Genomic DNA, 23,957 nt, shown 5'->3' on the forward strand with positions numbered 1-23,957 from the left:
TGAGACTAGCAAAACAAAGTTTTTGGTTATGGTTATGTATAACTTTGCACACAAGTGTGTGTGTGTGGGGGGGGGGGGTCCAATTTCTATGAATAGTGATTGTCTAACCAAATTACTTATAACAGTATAGTGTATCCCCCCCCCCCCCCCCCCCATTTTTAAAAAAATAAAAGCATTCTGAATTTTCATTTTAACTGTTTAATATTATCATTTTAATGCTAATCAATATACTTTTATCAACTATTTCATGTTTTCATTAAGCATGTCACCCTCCCCTTTTCATTTAGATAAAAAAGGGGTGGGGGTGGGGGGTACCCCTACCTTTTTGTGGAATAAGTCGATCCGCCACCTTTTACTAAAATCCGGAAGTTACGTTTTATTTAGGAGCAACAGCAAAAAACATGGCGGCTGTTCTCTTTCGGAAAAGCAGACGGGTAGCATCGAAGCTTAGTGTAGAAAATGTCACTAAGGTATGTTATATATTTGCATTGCCATCAATATTTTTAATGATATGGCGAATTTAATTACTTGTTATTTGTGTAACAGAAGCTGCTTTATGTTAAAAGGGTTATTATCGGAATGACTTTTTGTCCTTGTTGAGATCCCGATGCCGATCTTAATAAAAACAATCTTAGAATGGTTTAATAAAATTAAAATCAAATCCACCAATTTTCAACCTCTTGAAAATTAGCCGTAATACATTTTTTTTGTTGGAAGTTCTGTAATTCTTTTTGAATCTTAAAGTTACACCCAGCAGTTTCCATGTCAGATAACTTCTGATGCTGTCTTCTTCTAGGTGCTGGGCACAAGTGGTGTCAACCATCAGGACAGGCGTCACCTGTCTTTACATGAGTACCTGAGTTTTGGACTCCTTAAAGAAGCCAAAGTACCAATCCCACGATACAAGGTCTGTGACCACACAGAGGAAGTGGAGAAGGCCGCCAGAGATTTGTGTAAGTAGTGGCAACTTATTATCATTAGTATTCACGAAACATTGCTCTAAATTACATTTAAACCTCTTTTCAAAGTCTTCATTGAATTACTTGAATATCTCCCTCCTATATGATAGTATTATCTTGATATTAGCTAGACTTACACTGTAGTGCTGAGGTATGCTGTTTTATTTATTTTTGCAGTGGAGCAGACTGGCTCCCCAGATGTGGTGATAAAGGCACAGGTTCTAGCTGGAGGGCGTGGCAAAGGGCATTTTACTAGTGGTCTCAAGGGAGGTGTCAAAATATGTTTTTCGTAAGTCATGTATTATAAAATAAACTTTCAGTAACGATTTTAATGTCAGACATTAAAACAATTATATAAAATTTCAAGGAATTTCACGTCAGAGATGAAAAAAAAAAACAACAAATGAATATAATTAGTATTTGATTTGTGTCAAATGAGATATAACATTCTGGGATATGTGTTCTTGTCTTTACAGTCCAGATGAAGCATCAGATATTGCATCCCAGATGATTGGCTCTAGGCTGATCACTAAACAAGCCCCCATGGGTAGAATCTGTAACCAGGTTATGCTTTCAGAGAGATTGTATGCCAGGCGAGAATTCTACTTTGCCTTAGCCATGGAGAGGTCATTTATGGTATGAGAATCTGAATTGCAGTAACATTTTTATTGACATCCTGAACAGTTAAAATTGCATTTACATGCTTTATTGAAACAGAAAAAAATGCTATAGAATATTGTTTGTAAAGTGTTCTTTTCATAGGTTTAGCTTTATCTATGAACATGCTTTCAACCAACTCTGGTTTTAAAAAGTGTTAAGAGTTGGACCATAGGGCATTTTCTTATATACTAGGTAATGATATGTATATATTAGAGAGGTTAAGCATTTGAAAATAAATGTCTATACATGTAAGTATGTGAAGTTACAAGTACTCTTTACAGGGTATTTTTATCCCATGTATTTTTCACATTTTTACACTTGCAAAAGGTTTTGCCCTATCTTGAATTTGCACAGACACAGTTGTAATTGACACAGAAATAATTAAAGACATTGGAATTCACTCAGTCTTAAATTTGCTCACTGACAACAAGGGCAAAGGGGCAGTAATAAAAAGGGGGCAGATATTTCCCTGTATACAGAATGTTTACAAGTACCGGTACACGTAACAAAATTTGGGTTATATTCAATGAATTATACAACATTTCCAACATGTTTACTTTCTATCACTGTTTTTGAAATAATCATATAAAAGGCTTTAAAAAATCACTACAAGTTTTTACTTCTGTGTACTTTTGATTCTACACATTTTGTACAACTTGTAGAATTATGCAGTATTCAGAAATAATGATGTTATCTGCATAAAATTATGGGATTACCCTAGTTACACGTACTTGTATACATACATCAATGCTTAACCTCTCTAACCTTGGACACCCAGTACCCTTTACAGGAAGTATTAGACAATTCCAAAATTCCAGTTTTGTACCAGCTCATCGTACATTTAGTGAAACATCATTAAATAGATAACCAGTTTAGAAATCTTTGCATGTTTTGATCCACAGGGACCAGTGATGGTTGGAAGTTCCCAGGGAGGAATGAGCATTGAGGATGTGGCCCAAGAAAACCCAACGGCCATCTTAAAGGAACCAGTAGACATCTTTGCAGGACTGACGAGACAGCAGGCTGTGAGCATGGCCGGAGAGATGGGCTTCAGTCCCGCGTGTATTGACCAGGTTTGAACATCAAAGCTCATTATTTATTAAAAGAATAATATACAGTGTGCAATGCGTATGGACATATTTTTGACATTTATATTTGTCATGTACCGCTATGTATTACAGGTTGCTGGTTGTCCAATGAATGTGTAAAAATTTTAAAATTATAAACATTTAAAGTTAATAAATTAATTTTTATTGGATAATATAATAATTACAGTATATATACATATGGCTTGTGTTACAGGCAGCAGATATTTTCCTTAGACTCTACCATGATATTTTCCTCAAACATGATGCTACAATGATAGAAATAAATCCAATGTCAGAATCTAACGATGGAACAGGTACCTGTCTTCTTCTTCTGATTGTGTTATACGTTATCTTCTACACACATGTACCTAATATTTCAAAATGATATTATATTTTCTGATGTACATAAGTTTTATAAGTATATATTCACTTTACCATTCTAGTGATGTAAATTATGTTTTCACTCAGTCATTAACAGGTATAATCTTACCTCTGCCCTTAGGCAGATAAGGGGCTTCTTGGGCTGATACAGTGTATTAAATATGACATGAATGTTAATTTATAGTATTTTAACATAAAGTCAAACTTCGTTATCTTGAACTAGATGGGACTGTTTAAAAACTTAAAGATATCTGAGTATTCAAGATATCGAGGGTATAATACTTTAAAAATAAGTGGTAGGGACTTACAAATCACTTCAACATATCCATTGTTTTCAAGATATCAGTGTTTCACTTTGAAATATGGAAGTTCAACTATATTTAGGTGACGTAAATGAAATGATCCAAATTAAAGAAATAAATGATGACTCAATGCGTATCATGTTTATTTTAGTGTCTGATGTAATATGTACTAATTGCCAGAATGTATATTGCAGTATACTGCATGGACTGTAAGATCAACATTGACGACAATGCATCATTCAGGCAGAAACAGATCTTCCAGCTTCGTGATTGGTCACAAGAAGATCCTCGGGAAGAGAGGGCTGCAATGGCCGATCTGAATTATATCGGACTGGACGGGAACATCGGTTGTCTTGTTAACGGGGCTGGCTTAGCCATGGCCACTATGGACATTATTAAATTGCATGGAGGGAGCCCGGCCAATTTCTTAGATGTTGGAGGCGGAGCAACAGCCAAGCAAGTGATGGAGGCCTTCAGGCTCATCACCTCAGACCCTAATGTAACTCACAATTTACTTTCTTCTTTTCTTCAAATGTGAATTAGAATCAAAAGAAGTTTAACTACTATTTGTAGGGGTTTTACAAAGTCATTGTTGCACTACAAATTTGTAATGAAAAATACAGAAAAGATATAGAAGATTTGTGTTGAAGTAATTAGTTTGGAAAAGCAAACAGGAAGGTTGAACCTACAAACTTCTTACATGATGGAATATAATGTCTTTAATTATCTTCCTAATTAACCTCTTTCTGTAATAAAGTATCCAAATCGACAACTACACATATTCTAACATAAAAGGTAAATTTTAAGATAAATCAAAACTAAAGGTTTTCAGAGTTATTTAAGAGTTAACTTAATTTTGCAGAGGGATAGACAAATTTATTTATTTCATGTATATGAAATACAGATGTAACTGACAACATTTTCTTGTCAGTCATTTATTTCTAAATGTTAAATGCCTTCCTAACATAGTTTGGAAAATTCATTTCAAATGATTAATGAATAGAGGAACTTGATATTTTATGTGACAATTTTTTATACATCTCTATCAATTTGGGTATTTTTTTTAGGTGCAAGCAATTTTAGTAAATATTTTTGGAGGCATAATGAGGTGTGATGTTATTGCTCAAGGCATCATAGCTGCTGCAGAAGAACTGCACTTAAAAGTTCCCATAATGGTGCGACTTCAAGGTACAGTATCAAGTGCTCAAAATAGTATCTAAGTATACCTCTAGTTTCATTTAGATCAAGGTTTCTTTAATATGCCAACTGATTTTTGCCTAGTGATCCAGTAATTCAAACCATTAAAAGTGTATAGAGAGAAAGTTATGAAGTTATTTGTCAAAGAAACTCATTGATGTCTTACCCTATCAATAAGAATGTTTAATATGAAGCATGAAATATCTGCAGGAACAAAAGTAGAGGATGCCAAGGCTTTAATGGCTGCCAGTAGTCTCAAGATAATGGCTGATGATAACCTGGATGCAGCTGCTGCAACAGTAAGCTTGTTTATTCATCAGAATAGTGTAGTTTATATACACTGTTTTAGCCTTTATTGGAAGGTTTTTACCAAGATGGAAATATATTTTTTTATTATAATCAGCTGAATTGAGAAATTTTTCATTTTTGGAATATCAAATACTATGTCAACATGTTCTATAGTTGTCATTTATGCATTTGCATGTACACACTACATAAATGTAGTCATGTACTTTCATATGGGTACCGGTAGCTTAAGAATTTGATATTGATTCCATAGTCTTAAAAGTGTGTGAACTGTTTATTAAATAATTGTAAAAATGTTAGGTGTTTAAAAAAGTTTTTGCATGTCAATTCTTGATGATTGCAGGTGGTGCGACTCTCCAGGATTGTGGGCCTTGCCAAAGAAGCCAACATTGCTGTGAATTTTGAACTACCACTCTAGGATGTCTTTTATCAAAGTTGTTACAGTTAAATATCAAATGATTATATATACAAAATACAAAAGAAACAAACTGTGCAAGTGAACTGTCTTATTTAAACTTAAAAACTCTTGCTTGCATTTAATTGATCTATTCTACAGAATCTCCATTTCTTGAAGCATAAAATATGGGCAAAATATTGATATTGAGAAATTGCTTAGAATAACAATCTGCCAAATTCATTAATCTTTCCAGCTACATTTTAACATCCTCATTAAGTTATATTGTCCAAGTGCAGCATAATAATCCACCATAGCTTGGCTGTCCAGTCAGTCACCTAGGACTTCTTGCATGCTGCAGTGGTTAAAACCAAGTGCTTTTTTAGACTCAAAGGAACAATATTTTGTTATTTATTACTACTATATGCAGTCATTTGTATTGAAATGTTTTGCATATTTGATGTGTTAGGTTTATAAAATAATAAAAAAGTTAAAAATAAAAGTGCTTTTCTTTTAAAAAAGCGAAATGAATGTTATGCTCTTTTTGTACACACTGGTGTAAGAAGGAGCAATGCATCAGTAATTGGTTGCTATGGATACCAGCTGACATAAGTGTGACTGTGAAAAAAATTAACTATCATGGTCAACAGAAATATCATTTTGAAAAAGCCGATACCTATGGCTCTGGTAACAAAACTTTTATATGCAATTTTTACTGCTAAAATTCAGTTTTATTTGATATCAATTTGTACATATCTGGTCTTTCATAACAAGTAGTATTAAAAGTATCCTGCCAGTAACATGTACATATTTGAATGGGGGCATGAAAAATTCTTTAAAAAATTAAAATCTGGTTTTAAATATGAAAATGCCTATTATTGCATCATTTCCATTCGTCTGCACTCAAGCGTTTTGGAGGTGAACGGCTGGTGCGAACTTAAAAAGATTTCATAAAGTTATTGATCAACTTTTCTAAAACCACAAAACAATCTAAAAAGGTTGAAACGCTTTAAAAACTCGTTTTTGAGGGGCTAAATTTGATTGAAATTATCACCATGACCATCTATTACTCCTATTACCATAGCAACATGGCCGTTTTTTACACCTAACGTGTTACCAAAGGGATTATAAAACCACACTTTACTAGCATCAACATAATAACATTCATTATGATACTATGGAATTTTCAAAACAATTTTAGAAATATTCCCTTTTATACGATCTCTGTTGATCTTTGAACGTATTTTGTTGGTTTGCAGTAGCTTACTTGTGAATGAATTCAATTTTTTTGACGGAATTGTATGTATAAAATCATATTTGCACTCGTCACCGAAATACGGTTTGTCCCAGCTCATTTAAAAGCTGCTGACTAAATCAAACATTGTACATGCAATAGAAAATAAAGATATTTATTGAAACAAGTATTTGTAAAAAAAAACATGAGATTAAGCACAGGTTTTACAACACAGGACGTTTCTGGAATGATCGTCGTACGTAGAACATTTGGACCTCTCACAGGAACTCGTGTGGTCGCCATACTCACAACCTACCGACAACAATACACACAGATAAACATCTACTACTGACTGAGTAAACCAATAATTATGTACAAGTAAATTATGATTCAGCCATTTATTTTAAAAAGCATTTAATCATGTTAACAAAAAATAGAGAATTTCTGTGATGATCAGGCCTAAGTAAAGGTTTGATCTTAAGTTAACCAAACAGTTAAATTGGTTGACTATACAGGATGTAAGGAGTGATTACCCTTGTTGTTGGGGGCGTGGACTCTGTTACACATATCGCAGCACTCGTCCTTCTGACTGGTGTAACACACGTAGGAGTTCTTGTAGGAGCCGTCAGCCTTCTTGGTGGAGCACCAGCTATGTAGGTCTCCAGCAACACAGGAGTCTGAACGACATGACAAGTATTCTAATATAGGCCGCCATGGTCAACAACATGACCTATATACACGAATTTAGGTCGCCATTGTCAACAACATGACCTATATACACAAGTATAGGCTGCCAGTCAACAACATGACCTATATACACTAGTAAAGGCCGCCATAGTCAACAACATGACCTATATACACAAGTATAGGCCGCCATAGTCCACAACATGACCTTTATACACGAGTATAGACCGCAATTGTCAACAAAATGACCTATACACGAGTATAGGCCGCAATTGTCAACAACATGACCTATTTACGAGTATAGGCCGTCAATGTCAACAACATGACCTTTCTACGAGTATAAGCCGACATTGTCAACAACATGACCTATTTACGAATATAAGCCGTCATTGTCAAGAAAAGAACAATGCAGTATACGAGTATAGGCCGCCACTGTTAACAATATGACCGGTATACGAGTATAGGCAGCCATTTTGAACATTATGACCAGTAAATGAGTATAGTTTGTTGCCAACAATATGACCAGTATATGAGTATATACCGTCTTTGGCAATAACATGATCAGTATATACGAGCATAAGCCGCAATTGTCAACAACATTGCTTATATATGAGCATAAGCCGCCAATGTTAGCAACCTGACCAGTATACGAGTATATGCCGCCATTGTCAACAACCTGACCAGTTTATACGAGCATTAAGCCGCCATTGTCAACAACATGACCAGTATAAACGACTATAAGCCGCCATTGTCAACAAAATGAACAATATACGCGTATAAGCCGCCATTGTCAACAACCTGACCAGTTTATACGAGCATAAGCCGCCATTGTCAAGAACATGACTAGTATATACGAGTATAAGCCTCCAATGTCAACAACATGACCAGTATAAACGACTATAAGCCGCCATTGTCAACAACAAAGCCATTTTACGAGTATAACCTCCCTTTCCATTACTGGTCAGTATGAGTTGTAATTGTTCTATGTGAACTGGTCTAGTACTCACTTGGAATGTTTGGGGCGTTATCGTCATGGACACATGTTGCATTCAAACACCACTTTGTTGGAAAGAGAAAGAGATGCTGTTTTATAGTTAACATAAAACAATCTTATTTCATATTTCAAGGAGTTCTACATATTTAAAGATGCATTTATGGATACATCTTTTGATATTGATGTTGAATGTTGGGATAAAAATAAACCTCTGACTGTTCTGCGATCGCTACCCACCTTTTTGGGACCACAGGGCGTTCTGTCCGCTGCGATGACTCCGTGACACGTCTTCCCAGAAGCATCAGCACAATACATGGTTCCACAGAGAGGCTCAAAGGAAGCGGCGTAATCGTCTACTCTCTGCAGAAATACAGTTCTAAGTTATCGACCCTTATAAGCGGCAAAGCAGCTTAATTAATATACACAGCATGTACAGGTAGTTTACAGTTACTTGTTTACTCTGTCGTGTAAAATCAAACAGGCAAACAAAGTGAAGGTGATAATGTAAAGATCCCCTTACCTTACAGAAGGATGAGCTAGATCCAAATAGAACATGACACTGCTCATCTAATGATGGGGGTCTTGACTTTCCTTGAACACACAACGAAAGAAACAAAATAAAAACAGTTTAATCCTTTAGAAAATCACCCGTATAGATCTACCATTATAAGCTGTGGTGATGTACGATACCCGGAAGTGAGGAGGCGACGTTGTAGCAGGACTGACAACATCTCTCTCGGACGGACGGCTCGTAACACTGCTGGGGGGACGGGGTCACCAGCTGGTCACAGGACAGATGGTAGCGCGTGTACGAAAGTTCATCTCCATATCGACAATCCGCTGCAAAAAAAGATCAGTTTTAATTCTTGTGTTAGTTCAGCAGCGGTAGGTGTTTATTTAAACTTACGATCTGACAAAAATGAACCCATGGTATTGCTGCTGTAATTTTGGCGTCCTTCTTAAGATACAGTCTTAGGTATGCCAAGTAAGCAATTTGTACAGGAAAGTACCTACTATATATCCGGTACATACTTCTAGGAATTGTACCTGTGTAAAGTTGAACTAACCTGGCATGGACATGTTGGCGTACTTCTGACAGGTGTAACAACACACGTTCTCATTGTTACCGAATGTACATTTATAGGCGGTGTCCCGCCCAAGAATGTTAGCTGGGCACCAAGTACTTTTGTCAACAAAGAGGCAGTCGTCTAGAGAACGACAAGAAAAGAAAAGAATCAAAATGGTTCTAGAGAACGACAGGAAGAGAATTGAAATGATTTTTATAGCTTTCTGAACAGTAAAGGGCTTGGAACACATGTTACCGAAAGTTCAATATCATAAAGGCAAGATTAAGGTTATAAGTTAGTTTTGCAAATAAGAAACCGATCGCACGTACTAGTTGCATTTTCACTACGAGTGAAAGTAAAAGTACCTGTAATGTTCAATAAAATACATGACTTTGTTTTTATTTTGTGAGTACATTGTATTTTGCCCGCCTGATCTGGAATGTTGTCTGTCTTACCTGGCAGGTCCAGTCCGTGATCGCTATGGACACACTCCCCGCCCTGACAAACCTGTACCGTAAAACAATGTAAGTACATGCATATATTCTCCTGTACGCGCTGTATTTTATTATAATGATTATGCATGATCCAATACGTCGGGAAACTTAAAGCATTCTGTATATGATTTGATAATGAACACCACCCACCATTTTCGTACCACACGGCGTTCCATCTAACGCCATGATGGAATGACACAGTTTTTGTTCAGGTATTATGCAGTAAAGGGATTTACATATCTCGTGATAATTGGTAGAGTATGTATCTGTTCTCTGAAAAGTTATTTGAAGAAAAAAATTAAGGTCAAAACTCATATTAAATCTATTAAAACGTATAAAATAAAGAAGTTTTTCATATCATTATTCTTTTACTTGAACTTTCGGTCTTCAGGTTGGGACTTAATTAATTATATATTCTCTGCTTGTACGGCAGAAAAATGCTCAGTTTTTCGCTCGTACATACCCCGCAGAATTTGCCATGCGCGCCGTATGAATCTTGGCACTGCTGCTGAGGACTGGGAACATGCCTGTAATCTGGCGGGAAAAACAAATGTTCAACACCAGTAGGAATTTGTCATATTATTTACTCGAGTCTGATCAATGAATCTGGTTCTTCTTACAAAATTTTCGTATGTTTCAAATTTTACCTGTAGGAAGTAGAGCTCTTGGATCGTCCATGCATGCGCCATTTACACACCACTTTAACAGGAACAAGTGATATAAGTAATATAAAGTGATATCATGCTTTACTTTATTCATACTATCATATATTAGTAAAGTAATGTTTGATAAAGACGAACGAAGGGTTATAAAATTAAATGATCACTGCATTAATGTTTTCATTATACATGTATCTTCTATAAATACGGCACAGCCACTGTCTGTTACCTACCTTGTTATAAGAACACCTGGTACCGTCCTGGGGCACCAGGTAATGACAGAGATCATCTATCGGCAGGTAACATCGCAGCTGGGTACAGAAAAGGTCAGTCTCATTGTCACCGTACACCTTTCTCTATGAAACCAATAAAACGGACCAGTTGAAAAAAACAAACCATGGTTTGAAAGAATATTGCAGACTGTGTGATCGATTGACAATCGCTTTCTACAAGTTAGAGACATTTCAAACAAAATACTGTTAACCAACTTTTATTCGCGTGCAAGAAATTTTCGCGAGAGCCTCAATATCACGAATACTTCTCCCCGGGAACCAGTATTTACTAGTACCTTAAAGTTGTAATAAAAAGGGCAGGTATGGATAAGGCTTGTTTGCGAAAATAAGTCACCGCGAACCATTTCATCTCCAGTTAATCGCGAAATAAAGTCGTCGCGAATAATAGTTGGTTTACAGTATCCAAAACTAAAGAACTCCTTTTAGTCACTCGTGTTGTGTAAGTACGTGAATCTGTATCGGCTTTGTTTACTAACCAACAAACACTTTATTTCGGATTTCTTTAAAGGCCAAGCTACTTGAACCTTACTATATTGGTTTGCTAGTGACTGCCAGACCTACCCCACAGTAATAGGACGAGCTCCCGAGAGTCTGTTTACACTGAGCGTCCTCCGGAAGTACGGCATTGTATACAGATTCTGGCAGGACACCTGAAACCAACACAAATTCGGCCAAGTAATAGTATTGTACATCACTAGCAACAAAACTATGACAATTGCACTGATATTCCTATTACCAGTACATTAGTATGTCGTACACGGTCATTAATTTCCTCTATCAACTGATAAACGTGTTTTTATCAATATACAAATGTATATCTGAGTTAAAGTTACAGCAACATCAACACCATGATTCCAATGATTTGGACCTAATGTAAGCACACCCAAGGTCATAACACCAACTAACTTAACAATTTCAGTGAAACCAGAATTAAATTTGGTGTACCAATGAATAAAAAAACAGGAGTACACCAGAATGGTTCCAAACGTTAGGATACCAATATTTGAGGTAAGCCTTACCGTTATTGTACCAATATTTGAGGTAAGCCTTACCGTTAGTGTACCAATATTTGAGGTAAGCCTTACCGTTAGTGTACCAATATTTGAGGTAAGCCTTACCGTTATTGTACCAATATTTGAGGTGAGCCTTACCGTTAGGATACCAATACTTGAGGTAAGCCTTACCGTTAGTGTACCAATATTTGAGGTAAGCCTTACCGTTAGTGTACCAATATTTGAGGTAAGCCTTACCGTAAGTGTACCAATATTTGAGGTAAGCCTTATAGTTAGTTTACCAATATTTGAGGTAAGCCTTACCGTTAGTGTACCAATATTTGAGGTAAGCCTTACCGTTAGTGTACCAATATTTGAGGTAAGCCTTACCGTAAGTGTACCAATATTTGAGGTAAGCCTTATAATTAGTATGCCAATATTTGAGGTAAGCCTTACCGTTAGTGTACAATATTTGAGGTAAGCCTTACCGTTAGTGTACTCTGGTACATTGCTACAACTTTGGCAACATGAGTATCTTATTTCTGGAATGTAACACTGCTCGGGTCTGGCTTGTATGTAAGCCATACAGGATGACGTGAAGTGAAAGGAATGGAGTTCTGGAGAATCCTCGTAGTAATAAAGTCTTAGCCATTTATCGGGGACCTCGCCTTGGGGACAACTATCTGAAACGAAGACAATGCGCCATTTCTTCAGAAGCTGTTTGATTTTAACGTACATGTATAATGGCATTTGTTTCCCTTATTAACCCCCCCCCCCCCAAAAAAAAAAAAACAACAGCAAAAAATCCCCCCCAAAAACCCGAAGGATTCTAAAAACGTTACCAGAACTATGCGTCAAAGTCGGTTGATGAATACACGCCCCTGCCATGCACCACTACAAAAATAAAAAAAAAGTGGGTGAATGCACGCTTTTGCAGAATACTTGTTAAAAATATGAATCGACAATGAGAGAATACACCGCCCTGCCACACACCACTACAAAAATAAACAGAAAGTGGGTGAATGCACGCCCCCTGCAAGATGCCTGTTAAAAAAATAAATCGACAATGAGAGGATGGGCACGTCCCTTTCATACACCATGCACGACAAAGGTAAAAAGAAAGTGAACATTAAAAGCAAAGAAATTGTTGTTGTTGTTGCATATACATGTATGAACATTGTATGTATGTTCAGTTGTATTAAATCCTATCAGACATAGGTATATGATTGGTGATTCCTACAGGCGCGGATCTAAAAAGGGTGGGGGTAGGGGGTCCGGATGCCCCTGGGAAAATTCATATTTATCAAAATTGGCAAAAATAGGCCTCTGAACCCCTCCCCCCCCCCCCCCCCCCCCCGTCCTTGGAATACCCCTCCCCTGGAAAAAATTCTGAATGCGCAATTCTTTAAAACATACGTATAAGATATTGCTGTTAAAAAATGAAAAATTAAGATCTGAGGTAAGGGTATAAGTCAAGATTAGGTAATTTGGTCAAAACGTAGTGATGTCTAAAAGATATGAACGTCTTTGCAAGTTATGTCTAAATATAAGGAGGGTATGTCTGATAAGGTTTTGACGTCTACGTAAACCTTATGTAAAAACATCCAGGTAAGTTGATAAAATGTGGTCTATGGAAGCAATGATGATGAAGAAATAAATTAAATCGGATTCTGTCTTAAAAAAAATTCACTGAATTTTCCCTAGCTTAGCAAATAAAACTGTTTCCCGCTATGCCAAAAAACCCTCTAAAATACAAAAGGCTCCTTCGATATTCGAATCTCAAATGAGCCTTTTGTATTTAAGAGGGTTTTTTTGGGACAAAGCCCTACTGGGCTTTCCTAGATAGGAGTGATATCCGTGTAATTCAGTAATGCTTGGGTAAGGTAGGACTAAATATTTCGGTAAATAAGTAAGTATCAGAGTAGATATCAATCTCCAGAATATGAAGTAATGCCCTTATTAGGATGGTGTCACTATGTCTTTTATGGCATAAAAGAAATGTATTGATAAGCTACAGTTTAATAAAAAAAAAAGTGAAACCATGTTTGGTTAGTCAAAACACTGGACCAGGTGATATATGATTAATAAATTACGTCCCTTGACTGTCATGATGGATCGTTCTATCTGAAAAACGGATACTGTTATTATATTGGTATTGATTCCTATCTGAATTAAACATGATTTTATTCTCCGTCAACTCTAGCTGTTTAAAAAGCAACTCTTATCGACTAACAGAATATCTTAATTTCCTTGGATATCAAGTGCATTTGGAATTGATTACGAATTGATAAGAGCATTGATTCATCGGTTTTCTCCGCGTCAACATATAGGGCAAACAGACCCAGAGAGACCGCAGGCTATGTAACGGTGTTTGTATATCATAACTAACACTGGAGTCAAATATTGATGCTTGTCTTGAGTGTTCTATTAGGAAATATTTTTTTTACATATGTAAACAAGACATCTGAACTAATTGATTCTAAGGAAGATTAGGCAATGTAATATTGAAAAATAAAAAAAAAATAATTCAATTGATAGAATCGTTTACTATTTGTTGGAATACAGATTTAAATGCAGTAACCAAATTATATTTTTTTCGGTCAATTTCAGGTGCATGCAAAATGGCCTTTACTATTATGTATAGTTATTGCCATATAAAGAATTACTATTTTATTTACAGGAACCCCCACCATTTGGTTCGATACCTTTTGGTGCCCACATGTTGTTCCGTCCCCGGGCACGGCGTACCGATTGAACTCCTCATGGTTGACCGGATCGTAACAGACCATTTGTAGACAGAACGCCGTCTGGTAGGCCCCGGTGAAGTTAAAATCATCCTGCAATTGTTAGTTAAATGGAGAGAATTTATCATCAATTGTTGTCTATTAATAAGTTGACAGCAACGATACAGAATACAGTATTATACTCTTAACAAAAACTTCTTAAGAGACTGATAAATATGACAATTTGAAAGAAAACTGTGAAATAAAATTATATGAAATTTTCAACATTTCGTAACCGTCTTCTCAACAATATCACAGAAGAAATAAAACAACACAAATTGAAATCAGTTAACCGTGACAATACTTCAAAACAAGAAATCGGTGTTTTTCAACAAGTTTTTCATATAAATGGCAACTTTTTGCGATCGACATCACATTGTAGTCTTTAGTAAAAGTCTCAAAAGAAAAACACTTTTAAAAAGTGCAGAATGATCATTAGGAAAAAGAATGTTAGAGTCTGAGTTGTTCTAACGATAGCTTTTACTCACTCCTGATCTGCTGTTCGTTTTGACCTCGATTATTTTTTTTATATTTTTCAGACCGTATAAAAAATTATTTTAACATAGTTTTTCAATGCTATAAGTATATTATTATTTCAATCGACCAACAACAAAGCCTCGAAGAAAATTCAACCAATCCGGAAGTGTTCATGTTATCCAGTGAAGACCTAGGTCTTGGGTCGCAACCATACGTCAAGATTGTTACTTGAGAGTTAGATGGAAATGAGTCACCCCAATGGCAAGGGAAACAAACGCATTTATTTTATATTATAAGTTCTCTCATCGTCGGAAGTAAAAGATCACCCGTGGGTATCCGACGATGAAGTACTCTATAATGGGTGAACACTTCGAACTTTGATTCAGTATAAATGAACCAGTGGAGAGATAAGAGGAATCTGTTGAGAGAGTCTCACCCTTTCCATGAAAGAGTCGTGGCCGAGGTAGATCTGGCACTGCTGGTCGGCGGAGTAGATCTGTCCGTACAAATCGTGCTCGTGTACGGTCAGGGACGGGTCCACGGCGTGGTTCTCCTGGGTCAGCAGACAGTTCTTGTGGGTTCTGTCAGTATAATGTTGTAATGAATAGAAAGATCGGGGATACAAAACTTAAGACGAACTTACACTTGATCTCAATATCACTTTTCTACTTTTTTTACCTTTGTAAAAGTGACTTAAAGACCAAAATTTTAATAATCCCTTTGCCTGGTACCAAATAACCAAAAATTCAGTTACAGTTTGCAAGAGTAAAGGGGTGACAATTACACGGGGCAAAAATAACCCTGACACAGTATTTATATTCTCTTGTACACGATGTATTACATTCAAAAATTGATAATGATCCTGTATTTCCACTTAACAGTACTCTACCGCTGTAATATTTCTCAATTTTTTTTATCTGACAGAGTTTCTGATGCTTCTGTCAAACATTGACGGTACGTTCTATAATAATGTTCATTACTCACGTACGTCTTATAACGTTTGATAGTTGAAATACTTAATGAGTTTGAATATTTCCTTTATATATTTTACATCGTTGGTCGATAAGGATTAATTCGCTATGGTTAATGTTAACGTCTATACAGGTGTATAAAGATGTTAGCAATAGATTGCGTAGACTATGGTACCGATTTCTTACCGTGACACAATTGAAATTGACAGAGATATAATGAAGTAAAGCTAAGTAATTATAGTATTCTTTCTAGCTTCATAAGAAAGAGATGACATGAGATATAAGTGAAGGACTTAGGTCATAACCTGAGTTTCTGTATTCTACCTGTCTAGTTTGTGCAGCAAAGTTTTTATATAGGACTCGGAACAAGAGGAGAACTGCCAGATATTGGATGTATTTCTAGCGGAAGTGGAATTCATCACGTGACCATCCTCGGGACAAGTATTGTTTTCACCATCATGTTCGCATCCAAAACTGCAAAGCAACAAAATTATTATTAAATATTCGACACCAAATAAATAATGTCTAACTACATAAATCATCCCAGAAAGGAACAAGTATTGTTGCAAAATTATAGTTTTTTTGAGAAGTAAAGAAAATACCTGTGTCCGAGTTCGTGAGCAATGGTGAAGGCGGGAGTGAAGTCAAACTGTGAGGAGACGACGGACTGGGACCTTCTCCCACACATCGCTGACAGAGAGGCGATACCTGAAACCAGGGAAGGAACCCACGGCCTTAATACATGTACGTAAAGCTGATCTCTCCTTGATTTTCAAGAGATCTAGGAAACTCAGTTTCGTATCTTTACGAAGTTTACAGCAGAAACATATAATTATATAAATATATTACAGCTGAATGTGATACATGTATCTGATCCATTTCTATATTTTATGTGAAAAGTTTTCATAATGATAAACAATGTAATAGTTTCTATCTGTACATTGTATAGTGTGCGTAGTACTTAGTGTAAAGAAAATCGACCGTTTACCTAAAATGTTCGTGTAGTTATTCTTTCCAATGGTGCTGTCTTTCATTTTATATCTGTAAAAAGAAAAAAGTTTATCTATCAATTCTGAGCTTTTCATCATATAAGTTTCAAAGATAGCAAAAGAAATATATTTTGGTTTTGAATGAAGCCTTTCAATTTTCATGTAGTTTATATTTGTTTTCTTGAAGACCTTTCTCTTGTGCAAAGTGTTGTAAGTTACCCGATGAGGAAATGACGTGGTTATTATAATATTAGAACCATTTTAACAAGACCTTGGACTTTCAGTAGGAAGTCTAATTCTTGCGTCAAAACAAGTTAAAAATGACGCGGATTCAAGCGAAATATGCACCGATTGCGTAGTCTTAGCTCAAAAGCCAGACAAATTTGGTTGATTTCAAAGAGCCATGGCTGAGAGGCCGACACTGAAATAGACAGGCCTACGTCACATTGCTGTTTAACACAACTACTCAAAGTCCAACCTAATGTTAAAATGGTTCTAATTTTATGTTAGTTATTGGATGAGGAGCATGGCGTAATTGTTGTCATATTAATCATATGTCATTTACACTGTGAGGAGTATGGCGTAATTATTAAGTTTATAAAATGGTAGTTACCAGAGGAGTAGCATAGCCTGGTTATTAATAAATAAATCATATGATAGTAAACCCAATGAGGAAGGTGGCGTGCTTGTTATCATATCAATTATTTGCTAGCCACCCAAAGAGGAGCAAGACATGTTTGTTATAATATTAATTATATGTTGGTTACCCAATGAGGAGCATGGCTTGGTTGTTAATACATTATTTTTTTTTTGCTACCAGGTGAGTAGCATGGTGTAATTGCTTTTATATTGATTATACATATATGTTAGTTACTATGTGAGAATAATGGCGTTTATTATTATATTAACTATATGTTGGTTACCTTGTTCGGAGCATGGCGTGGTTGTTGTTATAATTATCATACGTTACTTGCCCTGTGAGGAGCATGGCGTGGTTGTTGTTATAATTATCATACGTTACTTGCCCTGTGAGGAGCAGTGCGTGGTTGTTGTTATAATTATCATATGTAACTTGCCCTGTGAGGAGCATGGCGTGGTTGTTGTTATAATGATCATACGTTACTTGCCCTGTGAGGAGCATGGCGTGGTTGTTGTTGTAATTATTATATAATTCTTGCCCAGTGAGGAGCATGGCGTGGTTGTTGTTATAATGATCATACGTTACTTGCCCTGTGAGGAGCATGGTGTGGTTGTTGTTATAATTATCATATGTTACTTGCCCTGTGAGGAGCAGTGCGTGGTTGTTGTTATAATTATCATATGTTACTTGCCCTGTGAGGGGCATGGCGTGGTTGTTGTTATAATGATCATATGTTACTTGCCCTGTGAGGAGCATGGCGTGGTTGTTGTTATAATGATCATGTGTTACTTGCCCTGTGAGGAGCATGGCGTGGTTGTTGTTGTAATTATTATATAATACTTGCCCAGTGAGGAGCATGGCGTGGTTGTTGTTATAATTATCATACGTTACTTGCCCTGTGAGGAGCATGGCGTGGTTGTTGTTATAATTATCATATAATACTTGCCCTGTGAGGAGCATGGTGGGGTTGCTGTTATAATTATCATATAATACTTGCCCTGTGAGGAGCATGGCGTGGTTGTTGTTGTAATTATCATATAATACTTGCCCTGTGAGGAGCATGGTGGGGTTGCTGTTATAATTATCATATAATACTTGCCCTGTGAGGAGCATGGCGTGGTTGTTGTTGTAATTATAATATAATACTTGCCCTGTGAGGAGCATGGCGTGTTTGTTGTTGTAATTATCATATAATACTTGCCCTGTGAGGAGCATGGTGGGGTTGCTATTATAATTATCATATAATACTTGCCCTGTGAGGAGCATGGCGTGGTTGTTGTTGTAATTATCATATAATACTTGCCCTGTGAGGAGCATGGCGTGGTTGTTGTTGTAATTATCATATAATACTTGCCCTGTGAGGAGCATGGCGTGGTTGCTGTTGTAATTATCATATTATACTTGCCCTGTGAGGAGCATGGCGTGGTTGTTGTTGTAATTATTATCAATACTTGCCCTGTGAGGAGCATGACGTGGTTGTTGTTACAATAATCATACGTTACTTGCCCTGTGAGGAGCATGGCGTGGTCGTGCGGAGGCAGGCCTTTGTGGTGGACCACGTAATCATGGAATTTATCCAAGACAACAGACGCATTGGCGATATCTGGGAACTCCGTGGAATTTAACAAACTTGTTTCTGTCCATGGTGATGCAGTTTTTTGCTGTAACAGCGTCATAGTAATCACTTCGGATTTTTTTCTTATTGATTTAAGCTAATTCATAATTAATAAACCAAAATTGTGTCTAATTTATTATACATATATCAATTAAATACATGCATGTCTTTAGTAATATTACCTTAGCAACAACAATTCCCACGGGTTTTAAAACAAGGTGTATTCCACCGCTAACCAGGTTTCTGTATGGGATATTTGTCTATAACAGAAAAAATACATTTAATTATGATTTATGTGAATCGAATCGTAGAAATTATGTCATATATCATCTAGGGCTGTGAACTTCAGCGAGGCGGGTCTGCATGTATACCGGTTTTTCCCCCATAGTAGCTTTTCCCCCCGGAAAACCTACTATATAGTAGCCTTTCCCCCCGGGGGTAAAAGCTACTATATAGTAGCTTTTCCCCCATAGTAGGGTTTCTACCTCACGTTTTTGGTTCAGATTTAAAAAAAAAAATTATGGAAATCCAGTAAGGATTAAAATCAATGTGTCTACACTCCCATGTTGCATACATGTATATCTGCATTCATTTGTACAGGTTAAGTTTCGTTTTGCCGATTTATTATTTTTATAGACAATGCTGAAAGTTGAACATGTGTGTAATGGAATTACACCTAGAACTTAATTTAGGACAAATAGTATAAAATATTTAGGTAATTGAATCGTATATCTTGATTTATATGGCATCGTTTTCAAAATTGTATATTTATAAATCACGTTGCAAAATTAAAAGTGGAATAATTAGCAAATAGTGAGTGACAATATAAACATAAAGTTAGTTCAAGCTCCATTTCACATTTTCCAAAGTAACCAGCAAAGATACCGACATTGTTCTGGTTGTGAAGACATTTCATTGTTTTTTAAAATGTTTACATCATAATACAATGTATCTCGCGTTTCGTAGAAATGTGCTTAAAAATATGAATATGCGTAACTTTAAAACGAAATGGTAAACACTAACTTTACACATGCTTTTAATACATAATTAAAATACCCCTCACCCATGATTTAGAACCCCATCAATCAAAGTAAAACTAAAACATTTCAGTTTCTCATCATATCATTGCATCCTGTCTCCCGTTTGATATTTAGAAGAAGAAATATATAATTGTTTTTAAGATCGTCAATTCTAACGGTATTAATTTAAAATTGATAGCCTTTTGGAAATAGGGAGTAATACATTTCCACTTTTTATTCCCTTCCTCTACAAAATTAAGTCAAGATTGGACAGTTAGTTCCCTGGGAGTAGCTTATACATTGATGGTAATACATTGGAAAATTAAAGTTCCAAACCGGCGTATTTTCACTCAAATGTGTTCTCACGTGTTCATAACGCCGAAGTCAAAACTGTAGATAAGCATCGATTAGATGAAAAAGATTCGAGGTATTCCAAAATCCGTGTAAAAGGTGTTCCAAAAAGGTGGGAGAACAGGTGAAATAAACGATGATGACGCATGAATGTTATGAAAGCGCATGCCTTAGTTCATATTTGGGGTTGAAAAACCATGTATTTTATTCTATGTATTAATAAATGCCATAATTATCCTTTTCTGTGAGAAATTAATATCATATCAGTTATTGCAAATTATTTTCACGAATGGTCCGCAATAAACATGGCCGGAAAGTGAAAATGGGGGAAGATCCACTATATAGCAGGTTTTCCGTGGGGGTAATCTGGCTATAAAAAGGGGGAAAGCCCACTATAAAGTCAGCTTTCCGTGGGGGAAAAACTGCTATATAGCCATTTTTCCGGGGGGAAGAACTGCTATATAGCCATTTTTCCGGGGGGAAAGATGGCTAGGGGGAAAAGGCACTGTATTGTTATGCTTTTCTGTAAATTTAAGACAAACATGTATATACATTTATCTCAAATTTCTTTACAAATATACATGTATGTATATATACATCCTACCGTGTCAAACAGGAGAGAGATGTACTCGCTGAGGAAAGACGAGACACCAGAGGTTGTTCCGTGCGTGAAGTCTGTTTCATTTGCAACGAGGCTGAAAGGATGAAGTGGAAAAAAAATTGTAAAATCAAAGTTACGTTAATATATATATATATATATATATATATATATATATATATATATATATATATATATATATATATATATTAACAGTCTCAAACTCTTTTTTAAAGTATTTGGACCGTGTTAGCGGTCTTCAACAGTCATGTTTATTAAACATAGCTAAAAATTTAAATAAATACTTATAGTAATACCTGCTATAGAACTTGTAATCCACCACCACCAGGATCTCGGCCGTCTGGAGGGGTAGGGTGGCGGATCCCTGGGGAGCGGCTCTTCTGTACGTCTCGTGGGAGGAAGCGAACCTCTTATCTTTGAAAAGAGTCCACAATATTTGATATTACAGGTGTGCGCAGTGCATCGATTACTTTCTTGTAGATACATTTACATGTCGCAGTAACAACGGAACATACTGTAAAGCCATTAAAAGTGGGCATTGTTTTCAGACTTTTTGGTGGAAGGTTAAGTACATCACTAAATGTCCTGTATAAACTAGCATGAATTGGTGGACACAAATCAGAAATGCGTTGACTTTAATGGATAATTATCACCAACCAGCACTAAACACCATATAGTCTTTTCTCTAAAGACTCTCCAATTTGATATGAAAATTCAAATTTAGTCAACATACCTGTGATATCATACTTCAGATTTGACTTATAGTGCAAGTTTCGAGGAATAGCAATTCTGTGGTCCTCTCTTCCAGGCAGTGGATGCAAGATCACATGACTCATTTCTCGAAATGTATACCCTGTCTGAAAGAATAAAATAAAATTTAACTGGTTGAACTTTTTCATAAGATTTACCGATGCAACATAATGCTTGCATAACCAACTAACACTTAGTCTTGCTCTTTATACAACCTTTGTTTGCATTCACACACATAGTTTCTCACATTAACAGTTAAAAAGGTAAATTAATTATAAAACTCAAATATAAGAAGTATACAGAGTTTTTTTAGAGTTCATGATTTTGTGAACTGCAATTCATACTTTCCTAGTTTATTTAGAGAAGAACGCACGTTGCCAATTTGTTTAAAAAAAGAATAACTAATGATTAAAATTAAGGAACTCACTAGAGTATAATGTTCACCAGAATTGGTTTTGACTTTTGAGACTTTAAATGATGCAGTGCCATCCTGGTTTTGGTAGAAGTCTGTTGGATCTTTCTAGAGGTAGAAGTGAATTCACTCAGGTAAAAGAATGTAATGAATAAATATAAATCAATACGAAAATAAATTTGTTAATCCCCTACAGTAAATATTAGTTTTCTGATTTTTTTTTTATTAATGATGCTGTTTAAAGTACTTTTTTTCAATTGGTGTATATTAGAATGTATGGGACAAAATGGTGTGACCCTATTTGTCTCCATTAATGACTTCCTTTTGGGTTACCAAATGTCAGATAAGAATTCTGTGTCAGATTCTGTTCTGACCTTGGCTTCAAGGTCGTGTCTTGTTTCCTGTTCAACTTTCTGGTCATTGAACGAGTACACAGGAACCTGGTATCTGTGAGGACTATTACGGATGAGGTCCAGCTTGACCTCCTCGCCTCGGTGGTGGAAGCTACACTGCAGGTGATGGGGCATCCCATGGTTTGTGAATATAGATGACGGTAAACAATCGACTCTAGAAAATTCTGGAAGAGAAAAAAATCAAACAAAGGGGTCGTCTGCAATTGTTTTACTTTTTAATAAATATTAGATAAATAACTTCAGCTTTGAATTGATTTTTATACAAAAAAAGATCAGTTGGTTGTTCTTTTTGGTTGTGTATTTTCTACTTTTTGCCGTTGATTTTACAATTACAATTGATTTTCTGAAAAAAAATTGAAAGAATATTAAAATTTGGCCGTCCAGTTGTGTCAATTTGTTTGACTACTCACTCGGTATTCTATATGCATAGACTAACGAGCAAAACATAAGCCAAACTGGGTTTTGTATGGATTCAGAGATTAAACTGATTATGCTGTTTCAATTTTTTAAAATGCACAAACCTTCGTACTCCACCTCGGTTACGTGTTTCTGTAATACCTCTGACAAATCAAGACCCTGTGTCAAAGGGGCCAGTAAAAATATACAGAGACACCAAACCATGGCCAGACTACCTGCTTTGATTTCCCTGTAGTATTCTTGAAGTATCACGTGACTTTATCTATCACAGATAACAGTTATCTTGCAGAACTTCCTCCCAAAAAAGACCAAACTCGGGACATAAATTAAGGTTGATTCAGGTTTCTTCGTTAAAATAGAATTTCATAAAAACCAACGTCATTTTTAAAATTGACTAAAGACCAATTCTATGTAAGAATCAAAATTCAGTGGCTACGCATAGTCACGGATTTTCTTCATACTTGACAATTTGATAGACATTGGTGAGTATAAAAGCCTAACACCATTTGTTTGTTGCTATGTGGTCCCGTTGCCATGGTAACCGAGGGTAAAGATGTAAAAATGCCATTTTAATGCTTATTTAAGAACATACTGTGAGTAATGTGCCGAACTTGGGGTTTCCAGGGTAGAATATATAATTATTAAAAATAGTTATCATTTTTCAAAAGAAAAGATATACTTTCATTTTGTCAATTATTTCTGTGTTCTCATGCATAAAATGACAATAGTAAGTATCTGCTCCCTATCGAGAAAGCTTTTCTCCTAGGCTAGCGACCAAAGGTTGTCATCTTATACCG

At 36.0% G+C, this 23,957-nt stretch overlaps 2 protein-coding genes across 2 annotated transcripts; one reads left to right on the top strand and one right to left on the bottom strand.

Annotated features, from left to right (window-relative positions):
• Positions 1-401: 401 nt before the first annotated feature.
• On the top strand, positions 402-5,789 carry LOC128182312 (succinate--CoA ligase [ADP-forming] subunit beta, mitochondrial-like). Its single transcript, XM_052850894.1, has 10 exons — positions 402-470; positions 797-953; positions 1,137-1,248; positions 1,436-1,595; positions 2,522-2,692; positions 2,922-3,021; positions 3,585-3,889; positions 4,458-4,578; positions 4,798-4,886; positions 5,237-5,789. The coding sequence occupies exons 1-10, from the start codon at positions 402-404 to the stop codon at positions 5,309-5,311; spliced, it is 1,359 nt and encodes a 452-aa protein (XP_052706854.1). The 3' UTR covers positions 5,312-5,789.
• An 886-nt stretch (positions 5,790-6,675) lies between these two features.
• On the bottom strand, positions 6,676-23,397 carry LOC128180891 (uncharacterized). Its single transcript, XM_052849074.1, has 28 exons — positions 23,265-23,397; positions 22,705-22,907; positions 22,346-22,438; positions 21,902-22,025; positions 21,465-21,582; positions 21,154-21,244; positions 19,362-19,439; positions 19,071-19,225; positions 16,924-16,976; positions 16,538-16,643; positions 16,260-16,409; positions 15,401-15,545; positions 14,410-14,541; positions 12,547-12,598; positions 12,193-12,387; positions 11,274-11,362; positions 10,653-10,775; positions 10,408-10,459; positions 10,224-10,294; positions 9,911-10,033; positions 9,722-9,773; positions 9,267-9,407; positions 8,890-9,039; positions 8,720-8,790; positions 8,437-8,559; positions 8,213-8,264; positions 7,055-7,198; positions 6,676-6,833 (listed from the first exon to the last, which is right to left on the bottom strand). The coding sequence occupies exons 1-28, from the start codon at positions 23,362-23,364 to the stop codon at positions 6,733-6,735; spliced, it is 3,087 nt and encodes a 1,028-aa protein (XP_052705034.1). The 5' UTR covers positions 23,365-23,397; the 3' UTR covers positions 6,676-6,732.
• Positions 23,398-23,957: the final 560 nt, after the last annotated feature.

This window comes from Crassostrea angulata, chromosome 4 (genome assembly GCF_025612915.1).
Source record: "Crassostrea angulata isolate pt1a10 chromosome 4, ASM2561291v2, whole genome shotgun sequence".
NCBI lineage: Eukaryota > Metazoa > Mollusca > Bivalvia > Ostreida > Ostreidae > Magallana > Magallana angulata.